Source organism: Carassius auratus, chromosome 23 (assembly GCF_003368295.1).
Source record: "Carassius auratus strain Wakin chromosome 23, ASM336829v1, whole genome shotgun sequence".
In the NCBI taxonomy this organism is placed as follows: Eukaryota; Metazoa; Chordata; class Actinopteri; order Cypriniformes; family Cyprinidae; genus Carassius; species Carassius auratus.
Window position 1 is genome coordinate 19,063,065 of NC_039265.1, and position 13,613 is coordinate 19,076,677.

The following is a 13,613-nucleotide window of genomic DNA, read 5'->3' on the forward strand; positions in this document are numbered from 1 at the left end:
CTGTCATTTGTACTGTACTGTATTGGGATTGCAACATTGATTCTCCCAAATCGAATACAAGCAATGTCTAAATGTCTACTATTATAAGCAGCAGCAAACATTTGGATGGTTAAATATTATTTCTCACCAAGTGCACATGTCAGGTTACATTACCTGTAACGTTTTGTTTTTGTTCTGAGGAAGATGTGAAGCATGCAGCCACTGTATGGGGACTTGCTGTGAGTAATAATAATAAAGATTATAAATATAACTGCAATAAACTAAATTAGCTCAAATTTAACTACATCTTCATATATGGTCTGACTAAAAATCAAACATCCTTTTGACCAGTAAATGAACTTTCAGCTAAAGTTGCAATCACAGGCCTATGTCATAAAGTTGAAATTGTCACGCTTTGATCACTGAAACACAATTTTTTTTTTTTAGCAGCACCACTATTTACAACGCCCGAACCCCAGCAAAACTAATAAGTTTCACAATCAAGCTCCAATCCCTGAAAACCTTTTAGATGTTTTACAATCTTCGCTGACATGGCTGTAACCGTACACAGACATCAGATGCCAGACACCAGATGTGTTTCTATGCACGACTTGAGATGAAATATTTACCCTTTGTGTAATGTTGTAAAAGTTTATTTGGCAAGAAAATCCCATCCTGATTTACCACATTCATTCCTGTTTAATATTTGTATGCGTCTACAGGTTTTAAACTGATATAGCAACGCCAGAAGTTAATATTGACAACATAAAATACATATTAAAGGATTTAGGCTACAAAAGTATGTGTCAGTGACTTATTAAAATTAAATAAAACACTTTTTTTTTCCAACAAGGACTTTAAAAAAAAAGAAAAATCATATAGGTTAACTTAAGTTTAAAGTAAAAACATTGGTTGCTTTGAACATTAACACAAAGGCATACATTACTGGTAGATTTACAAATACGGTCTGAGATTAAATCATGAAACAAAATAAATGTTAAATAAAACAACACTTAAGAAAAAAATAAAATAAAGAAAAAGTAGGGGAGTAACAGATTAAAAAAAAAAAATGTCCTCTAATGAAGAAAACAAAAATCTTGCTTTGGGACTTTTCCTTTTAATGTCTCCAAATACATCACAAATTCCTCTTTAAATGCCACTAAACGTGGGGGGAATTTTGAAAAACATACATTTATGAATGTAAAATTTTGTGCCAGAAGTTAATATTGACAAAAGACACATTAAAAGATTTAGCCTACTAAAGTAAGCGTGAGTGACTTATTAAAATAAAATAAAACAAGGACTTTTGTTTAGATGAAAATTAAAGATCATATAGGCTAACCTAGTTTTAAAGCAACTCATATACACAGTTGGATCTAAAGCTCCTGAAACAGGACACATATGTTCCAAGGGTTAGGTATAGAATAGAAAAATAACTTAATCTGTCAGTTTATACTACAGAAATGATTGCCATATTTTGGCTCTTCAGTGGGTTGAACACATTAATATACCTAAAGTAGTCATATGTTCAGACTCAATATTATGCCTAAAGTAGTCTTATGTTCAGATTCATTTTCAGTACTATCAAGTTTAAAGAGTGGTAAATCTTCAACTAGACAAGACATTTTGTCAGTCATTTTACATAGTTTGTTCAGAATACAAAAAAATATATATATTTATTTTGTATGGATACCCGCACATATAGGAATAAAAGATAATGAACATAGTGGATCAGATAAAAATGTTAAAATATCAGACATCAAATTTAATACTCCAATGAGTAAATTAGAAATAAACGGGCTAATAAAAAATAAAAATAAAACTTAAGATACGTGGCAAATTAAATAGGATGGTGAGAATAAAGGATGGCATTTATATAATATTCAAAGAAAAGGCTTTCTATAGATATATCTCTCATATCTCTTCGTTGAGTATTCACAGTTACAGTTCATTTTAATGACGTGTTTGTAAATGACGATCAGCGGAGACAAAGACTGCAGACAGCATACCTTGTTTGTTATCTTTATTATCTTTATAAGTGCACTAAGGTGTTTTGTTATTATGTCTGTATCCAAAAAAAAAGTAGACCCTTTACAGATTCGATTGATGTATTGCTCTTATCTGTACGATTAAAACTGAGAGTGTAATTTAAGTTCTTTTCGGGGTTATCCGGAGAAAATGACTCAAAACGCATATATGCGTTAATGGACTCCAGAGGGTCCCAGACTCCAAGTCTGGGATTGATGTCTCAACGAATCACTAGAGACCTGTACAGAAATGGACTGAGAGGTTTTCGACCAAGAAAAACTCCACTTCTGAAGAAGAGACACGAAGCCAAGAAAACAGTACAATGATAAGTAAAAGTGATGACCTTATGATCCCTCACAAAATTAAATTGACAGATGAATGTCTCATAATTTAGCAGTTGCTAAATGACACAAAGTTCATGGTGAAAGAGTTTGAGTGATAAGCAAACACACTTAAATCAACAGGAAACACACATGCGTTTGTAATCTTGAAATCTAAGTGTATCCGTTCATTAATATCTGCTGCAGATGAAGTTGAGTTTGTCAGTTTCAGGACGGCTGATCCAGCGCTGATCTCCTCCAGACTGAACTGCTCCAGATCTCACTGTGTGTTCACAGTCCTCCTCTGATGTGCCGTTCCCTGGAGCCCAGTTCTGATAGCACACGGTCTCTCCACTCACCCAGAACCAGATGCCCACAGTGCAGGAGTGACGTAAACCCAACCACAGCTCCGCAGTAGACGCTCGTTTAACCACGTTCATCACACGACGCTGAATCTCTTCTGAATGAACCGAGACCAGATCCACATGATTCTGTCTGCAGTATCTCAGAGCTTCAGACCACGTCAGATTCTCTCTGATCACAATCAGTTTATCTGGAAACCAAACAGAGCACAAGCAGAAACTAGAGAGAGACTGATCAAAAACAACATCAGAACAAACACTGTGGATGAATTTGTCATGTCAGACATGTAGCGGGAACTTTAAGAGATCTGGAGGAGATGATGGATTGTGTGTGTTTTGAGAGGATCTACTCACCTTCATGACACACAAAAGGAAACTGGTGATTACAAGAGATGTCAATCCATTGTCCCTGAGCGCTCTTTTCAACAGCTGTACAATTTTCATTATCTCCATGATTATTAGGTTCACCAGACATCCAGTATCTGAATGAAGAGTTACTCTGATCTGACCACTGCCATGAGTCTCTGACTCTGAACAGACCGATCCAGACATCAGATTCTTTACTATTATTCATGATCTTCTCAATCTGTTGATTCTCATCCTGGTTTCTCACACTGACCAGATCAACGTGATTCTGTCTGCAGTAACTCTGAGCGTCTCTCCAGTTCATCGTCTGATTGATAAAGACAAGACCTGTGATTGCTTTTAGGATAAACAAAATCAGTGCTTAATTATCTCTCAAACACTTACACTGTAAATATACTCTACAATGGCAATGTGATGAGCTCATAGTTGAGCATGTCATTTAATAGCTTTAATAGTGAGTCATTTGTACCATTGCAGTTTGTAAACAGTATCTGTATATTTTGACATTAATATGCCATTCTGTGGTAGCATAATAACTGTGGTCACAAAACATGTAATAATAAAACTTTATGCAAGGGTATATAAAAGTATTTATTCTTTAGTAAGATTTGATAATTATGTCATTGATAATTTTTGGATAACAATGTTGATAATAAAACCACCATCATCTTATCCAGCAGTGTTAGAAAGGCCATTCATTTGTTAACTTGTTGGATAGGCAGTTTTTAAAACTCCATCAAAACAGTTTTCTTAAGAAATGACCTACACAATTATGCAAAAGCCAATTTTTATTCTCTTCAATTTGACAAGCATGTAAATGTAACAATTTTTACTCAAATCTGTGGAAAAAGTGAAAGACTTTCTTTCTAGTACAGGCCTTGACGCAACTAATAACTGAGTGTTATAGTGAAAAATTAATGGGTTTCTGCCAAATATAAGATCCGTTAACTTAACATTTATTACCAAGTCTCTTGTTTAATGTTTATTACATTAGATGTTTGCACTTACTATTGTTGCAGATAAAAGGTTTGGAATAACATCGATCTACCAAGTTGTTCATATGAAGTATCTCTTGTTAAATTAAGGTTTATTATATCAGGTTTTTGTACTCACTGTTATTGCAGATGAAAGTGTTGGCAGTACTACATGGAAAATCATGCCATTGTCCATTTCTCATCATAGCACAATAATCTCTGCCTTCAGGTTGTTTATCTCCCCAGTTCAGATAGAGAACAGGTTCACCTGAAGACCACTGCCATTGATCACGACCCGTCTTCTGCAGCCCAATCCAGAAACGTTCATTAATCACACTCTTCTTCAGCTCATTCATGTCGTTCATGTTGTCAGCGGTGGCCAGATCTGTGTAATTCTCTCTGCAGTATCTCTGAGCTTCAGTCCAGGTCTTCTTCTCATTTATAAAGTGATACTGACGCTGAACACATTCAGATACGGAGCAGAGAGCTGTGAAAGAGAGACGCTGCTTTAATGCTTTTCAGAACAGCATCAAACCTAATGAAACTAGAAACCATAAATAAAACCACAAACACTCACCAACGAGAAGAAGAATGAAATATAGAGTTTGCTCCATTTCTGTGGAAGAATAATATAGATAAACTAATGTTTGAAGTATTCACTGATTCATTTTAATTTAAAACATGATTTCAGTGATAATTAAAAATCCATAATAACAGGAACATAAATGCATCATACACAATCATTAAGACAATATTAATATCTCAAAGTCTGATGTAAAGAATGAAGATGTGAGTTGTTCTTACTTTAGAGGTCGTGTGTTTCTGTTCTGAGTCTGATGTTTCTGTCTTCAGCTTCACACTCTGTGATGATTATATCTGCTGCATGTGTTTATTACTCTAAAACAAAAGCCCTTTTCATTCTTCTTCCTCATTCACATGTATTTCCTTCTGTTGTTGTTGATGTTTGTGTTGGTCTTTGTTGCTGTAATTCTGTGGAAGTGTGTTCATTTGAATGTGGTGGAGACGGAGAGTCTATATGTTCTGGAATGAAGTGTATTTCCAGCAGCTTCACACGAACAACCTCAACATTTGCATTTTATTTCCTTATAGTTTTCTTTCCATGTTGTAAACATCAATACTGTCATAGACCAACTGCATCTTTCTGCATCCTAAACTAAACAATATTTTTTACAAAATTTGAACATATTCTGTGTCACCATTAGCAGAGTATCTTTTGTGTCATGAGCACTTTGTACACTGTGTAACAACAGGCAAGTAAAAGATAACAGCAACAACACACTCAACTCTTTATTTATGGAAATCATATAGGCACAGTGAACCTGCAAATTATTTCACTATACAGCTGATGTTGCTTTCTCTTCATATGTTGGTGTAGCAGCAGAACCTGATTTTACCAAGTGAGACATGTTCCTGGGACAACATCGTTGTTGACCCTGGAACAACATTGTGATTAACCAATCAGATTTGAAGAACCAGTTTATAGATTTTGTGACGTTTATGCTTAAAATCAGTGTTTGATGCTTGTACATCAGTGTCATTCATCTATCATTTCCTCTGATTTTAGGGATTACTCATGGTTAAGGTTAGGTTTAGGTGTAGGGATATGGTTAAGAATATATTTTTGGAGTAAAATGTTGTTCCAGAGTCAACAAAATATGTTGACCTAGGAACACATCGAACTTGGCAAAATCAGGACGTGCGGTGTAGCATATTTGTCCCCATTTATTGACTGCTTGTGACAGACACAAGAGCTGCATTTTACCTAAAGTTGAACAGTTATCAACCATAGTCTCAGCTCCAAGATAAAAGGACTTATAAAATTTTATGATGGCAGTGCATCAAAATGCAGTGTCATCAGTTTGCCAAAAAAGATTACAGTTTTTCTTGATTGCTAAAATACTTTAACCAGGCATTTGAACTAAAATGTCAAAATCATAATGCCATTTTTGACAAAGAACACCCATTTCGCTGAGCTATAAACACTGCTCCTCTGCTTTAACGCATGAGTCAGATTTGGTGAACTGTTACTGCAAAACTCTACACACAGATCCCTACATTTCTTAGTGCTTACACCATGTGGTCATTTAGAAAGCACTAGCATTCAATATTGTTCACTCAAGTCTGCACAGTTTAAACTCAAATAGCACACAATTAACGAAGTGAAAAAAAAAAGAGTCAAGATTTATCACACACCAATCAGAACCTTCAACAGGTTGATAAAAGTGCCCCAGTCAGTTCATTCAGTTTTGGAACAATGGATCCAGTGAGACGTGATTGAAAAGGTTGAGGAAGAGGATGAAGGGCAAGGAGACAAGGAGTCTCAGATGAAATGTGTGCCACTAGTTGAACATGTCCTTGTCCATGATATGACTATGAGGGAGGCTGGGCAATAAGTTCGCCTTGATCATACTGCATGTACATTGTGTCTGCTTCCGTTTTGTAAGGGATGTGTTACAGTTACAGTAATCAGTACTTCTATTTTTTCAAAGGTGATTGGACTCTCGGGCGAGATCCCAATCGTCAGTCTCTTTCTGGCATAACGTCTCCGTTCCCTCCTTCAGGTAACAAAGATTACATACGTAACCAAGACGTTCCCTTTTAATTGGCAGAGGCAGTCGGACCGTAGCCTAAAGGAAACCCTGCAGAGGCCCAGCCCCTTTTTCCCTGAGGTGCACTACATTATGGCTGAGATACCCGAGAAGACCTCTAGCTTGAATACATGTGTATTGAATTCGAGCCAGGTGAGTCACTGTGATGCCTATGAACGGTTATGTGCCTAAAGTGCTTTTTTTTAAAAAAAAGCACAGGTCATATCTACTTTCCATCCCGAAACACCAGTCGGGGCAAAGCCACTTTTATACTCTCTTTATACACTATTTAGCACTCTAGACAGTTCAGGCTATCAAAATTTATATGCTTTGGAAGACACACAAAAGGCCTTCCTGTGACCAGGCAAAGGCTGTCATACTGGCCTGGGCAAATGCTATATTTATTCAGGACATTTGCATGCCAGCAGACCTTTGTGAGGTTTTATAAATTAGATGCAGTGTAGTTTTTAGAATGTTTTTTTTTTTGGTATGTGATCACATCATACTCATTCGAGCACTCCTTGAGGAATGGCCACTGCATCATTACAAATAATATATGTGATGCTGCCAGCCATCCTGTAGATTGAGCAGTCTTTACGAAGAGCACTAACATCATTACTGCAACTATTATGTCTTTGAGTGTAAAACTTGACATACTAAGTCAAACTGGTATCCATCGCTGTTTATGGAGCCAAAAGAGTATCAATAAAGATAAATGCACACACTCCATTCACATATGCACACATAGGATTCATACATGCACACACATAATTCATAAATACACACACAGGATATTTCTGATGCACACACACATATATATTGATTAACAAACTGCTTGCGGTCTGTGAACTTCACTGCATTTGTGTGTGAATTTTGAGACTCCTCTGACTTGGCTCCACACACAAATGCCTTTTTTTAAACAGGGAATGAATTGCAACCAATCAGATATCTCCCTTGTTTGAGCCAATCACAAGAATGCACCCGATGTGGGGGATTGTTTACTTATAAGCCAATCAGCGAACGACTCACTTTCCTCAGCGAACAACTCGATTTCCTCACACAGCGAACGACTCACTTTCCTCACACAGCTGGCGACTCACTTTGCGCAGCCGGAAACCCACTTTGCGCAGCAGGAGACTCACTTTCCGCAGCCGGAGAGTCACTTTCCTCTCGCAGCGAACAACTCACTTTCCTCATCGAACGATTCACTCTCTCCTCACGAGTTACGCAGCGAACTACTCAATAGGCGTTTCTCAATGTCAAGGATACTTCCTTGGAAGGACTGATCCTTCAAAGTCACTTCCTTCAGAGGCTAGGTGAGACTCCTCTTTAGCATACGGAGAACACGTAAATGGAACAGGCTAGCAAGTGCACGTAATTGCGTCATTACGTCAGTGAAAAGGTCTGTTTGAATAACGCTGTGAATGTAACTAGTTATTTATAAAAGAAATGCTGTTGACGCAACCAATTGTTAAATGACAAGTCCGGTTCAGTTAACCATTTGTATTTGTATAATTTACAATATCAATACGGTAGTAATTTGTACTGGCATTTAAACGTCAAACTTTACTTATATTTACTACAGTTATGACAAATGTTTGCTAACATAAATAAAAACCGTTAACTCTCCCACTACGTTAACGTTCAACATTTTTGAACGAATGTTAGATAGCAAAGCTGCGTGCATAGGATTGTGGGTGTAAACATTTTTTTTTTAACTTTCATTAAAATATTTAAATAAAATGAAATAATTGCCTACTGCAAATTTATGAATCCATGGTTAACTTTTTTTTCTGCAGTCAGCTATATGTATTGAGACATTTTTAAATGTATATTTTGTAAAAAAAAAAAAAAAAAAATACACCTGAATTGTAATGTAAACATCTGTATTTTCATACAATTTCATAAATAAGTAGGCTATAATATGCCGCACCACAGGCATATCGCGCTGTGTGAACGCGTTCATGTGATTGGCTTATAAGTAAACAATCCCCCACGTGGAGTGCGTTCTTGTGATTGATTAAAAGAAGGGAGATATCTGATTGGTTGCAGATCATTCCATGTTTAAAAAAAGGCATTTGTGTGTGGAGCCAAGTCAGAGGAGTCTCAAAATTCACACACAAATGCAGTGAAGTTCACAGACCGCAAGCAGTTTGTAAATCAAGATATATGTGTGTGTGCATCAGAAATACATTCCTGAATCTTGTTCTGTGCATTTGTGAATCTTGAGTGCATTTGTAAATGTTGTTTGCATTTCTGAATTTTGTGTGTATTTCTGAATTTTGTGTGCATTTCTGAATTTTGTATGCATTTGTGAATCTTCTGTGCTTTTTAAATTTTGTGTGTGCATTTGTAAATTTTGTGCAAATTTGTGTATCCTGTGTGTGTATTTATGAATCCTGTGTGTGCATATGTGAATGTAGTGTGTGCATTTATCTTTATTGATACTCTTTTGGCTCCATACTGTTAAACAGCGGGATTTTATACATTCCCCACAAAGCATTAGCAAATGCAATGCAAAAGTGAACAAATCAAAAGGGATTGTTTCTGTTTACTCGAGTAACCTCGATTCCCTGAGATGAGGGAACGAGACATTGCACTTATGTGTCACCTTTCTCGGGATCTACAATGCCAAGTTGCTTCAGTCAAGATTCTGAATGGATGACATACAAGTGCTGTCTTATATACACTTTAAAATCTAATAAGTTGGGCTTACTTAAAAAAAGCATGCAAACTGATTACCTTGAAAAAACTAAATAAATGAAATAGGAATAGTATGTTGTACTGACAAATGCTTAGTATAGTTAACTTACACAAGAGTCCTAGTAACTAAAAAAGAACTGTAGGGGGTACTTGATCCTTTCATTTAGGTTTAGTCATGACTTAGTATAGCTACTCACTGACTCCCAGAATGCATTGCGCAGAATAAATTATGCAGTTGCTTTGTTTTAAAGTTGTTGTTTTTATTTGCCAATTTTATTTGCTGTCTTGTGTCAGCAGTAGCATAACAAAAAGAGCAAATAAAATGGCTATTGTTACAATGAATGAAAATAAATTAAATTAAATTGTTACCATTGTTGTGATTCACGTGATGGATGTTTAAGTCTGTGTGTGACTTCAGCATATTACCACTCACTATTTAAGGTTTATATAAAAAACATATCAAGGTATTTATTAAAAATAAAATCTAAAAAAGGTAATTATTAAACACACACAAAAAATGCTTTAATTAAAAAATAGGTCATTTTATAAAAGCAACATATTTCTTACTTTTCTTTGAAATCGAATGACTCTGATTATTAGAGAGAAAATTATAGTAACATAAATGAAGTTTCAAGTGCCCAACCAAAGCTAAAAAAAAAAAAAAAACGGCAATTAGCAACATATTAGTGCACTGCTGCCTCTCACTGGTTTATTAATGTCATTGGTTCCTTTGTGGCTACTTGAATATTTTAAGTGTCACTCAAAACAGTAAGTAAATTGTTTTATTTGCCTTGAAAGTAGCTGAAACTTAATAAAACCTAGTAAGTATAACAACTAAGTAAAGATAACTAATTAAATCTAAGTAAGGTAAACTATTGGATTTTACAGTGTAGAGAGAGGAGCCCCACAATGGTACTTGAGCACCACTGACCAATTTTACTGGCCTGATTCAATAAGGCTTCAGTAGTATTTGAGCGAAGGGTTTCCCTTATTAAGCAATGACACTAGTCAAGCAAAATAAATACAGTAAAATTTAACAAAAACGACAGATTACTTCCATGTTTTTGCCACAAAATTACATTTTATTATGTAAGGAAAGAACATAGCCTACTCCTTATCCAGCTCTCTCCTTTACAGATGCTTTGTGATGTGGCCACATCACAACCTCGAGTGTGCATTATTCTATAATAATTCAATGGCCCGTCATCAGTTATTCCTTACATATAAGAATATGCATATTTATCTTTCAGATGGGATTCTGCTTTGTCTGTCATTGGTTGCTCAATTATTCAGATGCTAAACTATCAAAACACTTTTTAAACAGAAGGTGTATTTGCTTTACATGACACTTTAAATATGTATGTAACTTATACTATTAACTTAATGTTTATCTAAATATGTTACAATTTAAATTTAAATGCACTTTGTTCTTATTGAGATATTATAGGGAATATCTGCTTTGTGTGATAGCGGTGTACGTACATTCACAAATAAATAAATGTTGAAGAACAATTATTGACATGATGTCCAAAAAATCTATTATTTTCTAAACATATGGAAAATAATGAATATATGAAGTCATCCGCTGGATTGAGTCTCAGTGATCTCCAACTCTCCACTGAATGAGTGACAGCATCCAGGTAAGAACACCTGCACAGAAACAGCATTACATCCTCTTTGTTTAGGAACCCAATTTAATGAAATTAACATTATTATATGTTTAGGGAACTAATGACTTAATCTACATCCAATAATCAATTAAGTGAATTAATAACTCTCTTTTTATATAAATAAGAATAAAATAACATCAAAATATGTATATGTAATATTTTATTCAAAACACTCTTCCACTTAGTAAATGCTTTTCTCACTTGAATATCAATTAGATACACAGCTAACAGAAGTTAAACAGGATAATGTTAATATTCTCATAAGAACAATGTATAGAAATTAAATCCTGCAGAAAAGTCTTCCAAGTTAAGTCAAACTTAAGTTTTACTCACAAAAACAAACACATCTGCTAATTTCAAATCACATTTACCATGTCCTACAAAAGCCTGAACTACAAGTGGTGAGGACTGATCTTTAATATGGTACCTGCACAGAGAAGCTGATAGATTGAAAACAAGACTGTAGCTGTTGCTCCACTTGTAGTTGAACCCGTGATCGTCGTGGCTCCTCTTGTAATGGTTGTAGTGGTGGCTGCAGTGGTTCCACTAGCGGTTGGATTGGCAGATGCTGAAGAAGCTGTAGAAGCTAGAGATGCTGTAGAAGCTGTAGATGCTGGTGATGCTGTAGATGCTGGAGATGCTGTAGAAGCTGTAGAAGCTGTAGATGCTGTAGATGCTGTAGATGCTGGAGATGCTGTAGAAGCTGTAGAAGCTGTAGATGCTGGAGGTGCTAGAGATGCTGTAGAAGCTGTAGATGCTGGTGATGCTGTAGAAGCTGTAGATGCTGGAGGCGCTGTAGAAGCTGTAGAAGCTGTAGATGCTGTAGATGCTGGAGGCGCTGGAGATGCTGTAGAAGCTGTAGATGCTGTAGATGCTGGAGGAGATGTCGAAGCTGGAGATGTCACGTCTGTGGTGGTGGTGCAGTGACATCCATTGATGAGCAGGAGAGCAGTTACAGCAAAGACACTCAAATGCTTCATCTTCCTTCTGGAAATAAATGTGTTTGAACCTCACTGAACAGACAAAGGTTTGATTTGATAGATTCTATAATTCTACTGAATAATAAAGTGTAGCTGGACTCATAATCACACTTGATAAAGGCATATCCACCTTATTGTGCAAGTCTAAGTTATTTTTTTTTAAATGTGACTGATTTATTAGCCAAAATGAGTAAATCGAATCGAAATTAAATAACAAATAAATGAAAATAAAATACTTGCACTACAAGCCAGGGTGTTTATGATTATGGTAATTAAGAAATTATATATTGTGTTTTAAAATATTAATTACCGTGGTGTTTTGATGCCTTCTTTCCTCTGATTTAACTTTTCTGTAAAATAATGTCATTGTTAGTCGTCCACAGGGAAACTGCTTCTGGCCTAAATTATTTTACTGTATAAGTAGGTTATGAAAGTAGGTTATAAATAAAAAGTATAAAATATATTCATCTATTGTGAATTGTGAATTCATAGAAATGTATAGTCTGATAATAATACTGTTAGTAAATGATGTAGCTTAAATGAGTTGCCCGTTTAAAGTAATCTTTACATTTACATTTAATCATTTAGCAGAAGCTTTTTATCCAACGAGACGGTCAGATTAAACTACTTATAAAATGAGAGAAGATCATGAAGGTGCACATACCTGCTCTCTGTGTGGTTGTCCCTTCAGTCGGTCGGTGGCTGAGGTTTATAAGTGTTTGTGTGAATAATCTGATCTGTGATCTCTGTGGAAACCCCTTTCTGACCCGCTGGGTAATTGTACGTTTCGACGAGGAAATGGATTGGGTTTCAGCACTTCCACTTATTGTTCTTATGTTAGAGGTTGATTTCAGCCCTTTAGCAACAGACAGAGCTGTGTATCAACACTGACACACGAGTTACCATGGTCCAGTTTTATATATATATATATATATATATATATATATATATATATATATATATACAGGAGCATCTCACAATCTGCCAAAGAACTTTTTGTTTTGTGAGTAGCCCAGACTACATCTAAAAATAGACTAGGTTTAGAGTGTTGAATAGGTTTGTGAAAGCTCAAACTAAGTAAAATCAGCATTAATATGCAATACTTTTAAATAGAGAAATGTGGTTAATGTGTAATACTTTTGGTGTGTTTACTCGGGATGTTTTCTTACGGGCATTTAATATGAAAGTGTGATCGAAATCGTGGAAAACTGAGTTGAACATATACATTAGTCAGCATTTGAAATGGATCAAAAACGTTGTTCTAAGACAGGAACGCATTTTGGTTTTTGGATTTAGGACATTTTTGAAGAAAGGTGTTGATCCACTTCAAATGTTGACTACTGTATACCTTAAATACACCTTAAAATTTCAGATAATTTGAACATATTGTTTTGATATTGACTAAAAAACGAAATTAATGCATTAACTGTCAAATATATGCAAATATTTGAATAAGTTAGGTCTACAATAAACATGATTATATGGCTAGAATGATCACTATCTTAGCAAATAGATTTATATAAATACATGTAAATAAAGCAAACAAGTATTTAAATTACTAATAACCACACTCACACATTGTGAACGATTGAAATGTACTGGAACACGTTCAGTGTACATGC

General features: G+C 35.4%; 2 protein-coding genes across 2 annotated transcripts; both read right to left on the minus strand.

The window, feature by feature from the left end:
- Window positions 1-2,131: 2,131 nt before the first annotated feature.
- LOC113041675 (C-type mannose receptor 2-like) lies at window positions 2,132-5,023 on the minus strand. Its single transcript, XM_026200331.1, has 5 exons — window positions 4,834-5,023; window positions 4,607-4,645; window positions 4,169-4,516; window positions 3,044-3,391; window positions 2,132-2,880 (listed from the first exon to the last, which is right to left on the minus strand). The coding sequence occupies exons 2-5, from the start codon at window positions 4,641-4,643 to the stop codon at window positions 2,519-2,521; spliced, it is 1,095 nt and encodes a 364-aa protein (XP_026056116.1). The 5' UTR covers window positions 4,644-4,645; window positions 4,834-5,023; the 3' UTR covers window positions 2,132-2,518.
- A 4,982-nt stretch (window positions 5,024-10,005) lies between these two features.
- On the minus strand, window positions 10,006-13,570 carry LOC113040899 (ice-structuring glycoprotein-like). The gene is made up of 5 exons (XM_026199093.1): window positions 13,567-13,570; window positions 12,656-12,865; window positions 12,302-12,341; window positions 11,439-11,998; window positions 10,006-10,991 (listed from the first exon to the last, which is right to left on the minus strand). The coding sequence occupies exons 1-5, from the start codon at window positions 13,568-13,570 to the stop codon at window positions 10,939-10,941; spliced, it is 867 nt and encodes a 288-aa protein (XP_026054878.1). The 3' UTR covers window positions 10,006-10,938.
- Between the last annotated feature and the right edge of the window lie 43 nt (window positions 13,571-13,613).

Coding starts and splice junctions, on each gene's coding strand:
- LOC113041675 (XM_026200331.1), bottom strand. CDS start 4,643: ATGGAGCAAACTCTATATTTCATTCTTCTTCTCGTTG. Junction 4,517..4,606: donor TTTCATTCTTCTTCTCGTTG/GTGAGTGTTTGT, acceptor TCTCTTTCACAG/CTCTCTGCTCCGTATCTGAA. Junction 2,881..3,043: donor TCCTTTTGTGTGTCATGAAG/GTGAGTAGATCC, acceptor TTTGGTTTCCAG/ATAAACTGATTGTGATCAGA.
- LOC113040899 (XM_026199093.1), bottom strand. Junction 12,342..12,655: donor GACAACCACACAGAGAGCAG/GTATGTGCACCT, acceptor ATTATTTTACAG/AAAAGTTAAATCAGAGGAAA. Junction 11,999..12,301: donor GAAGGCATCAAAACACCACG/GTAATTAATATT, acceptor ATTTATTTCCAG/AAGGAAGATGAAGCATTTGA.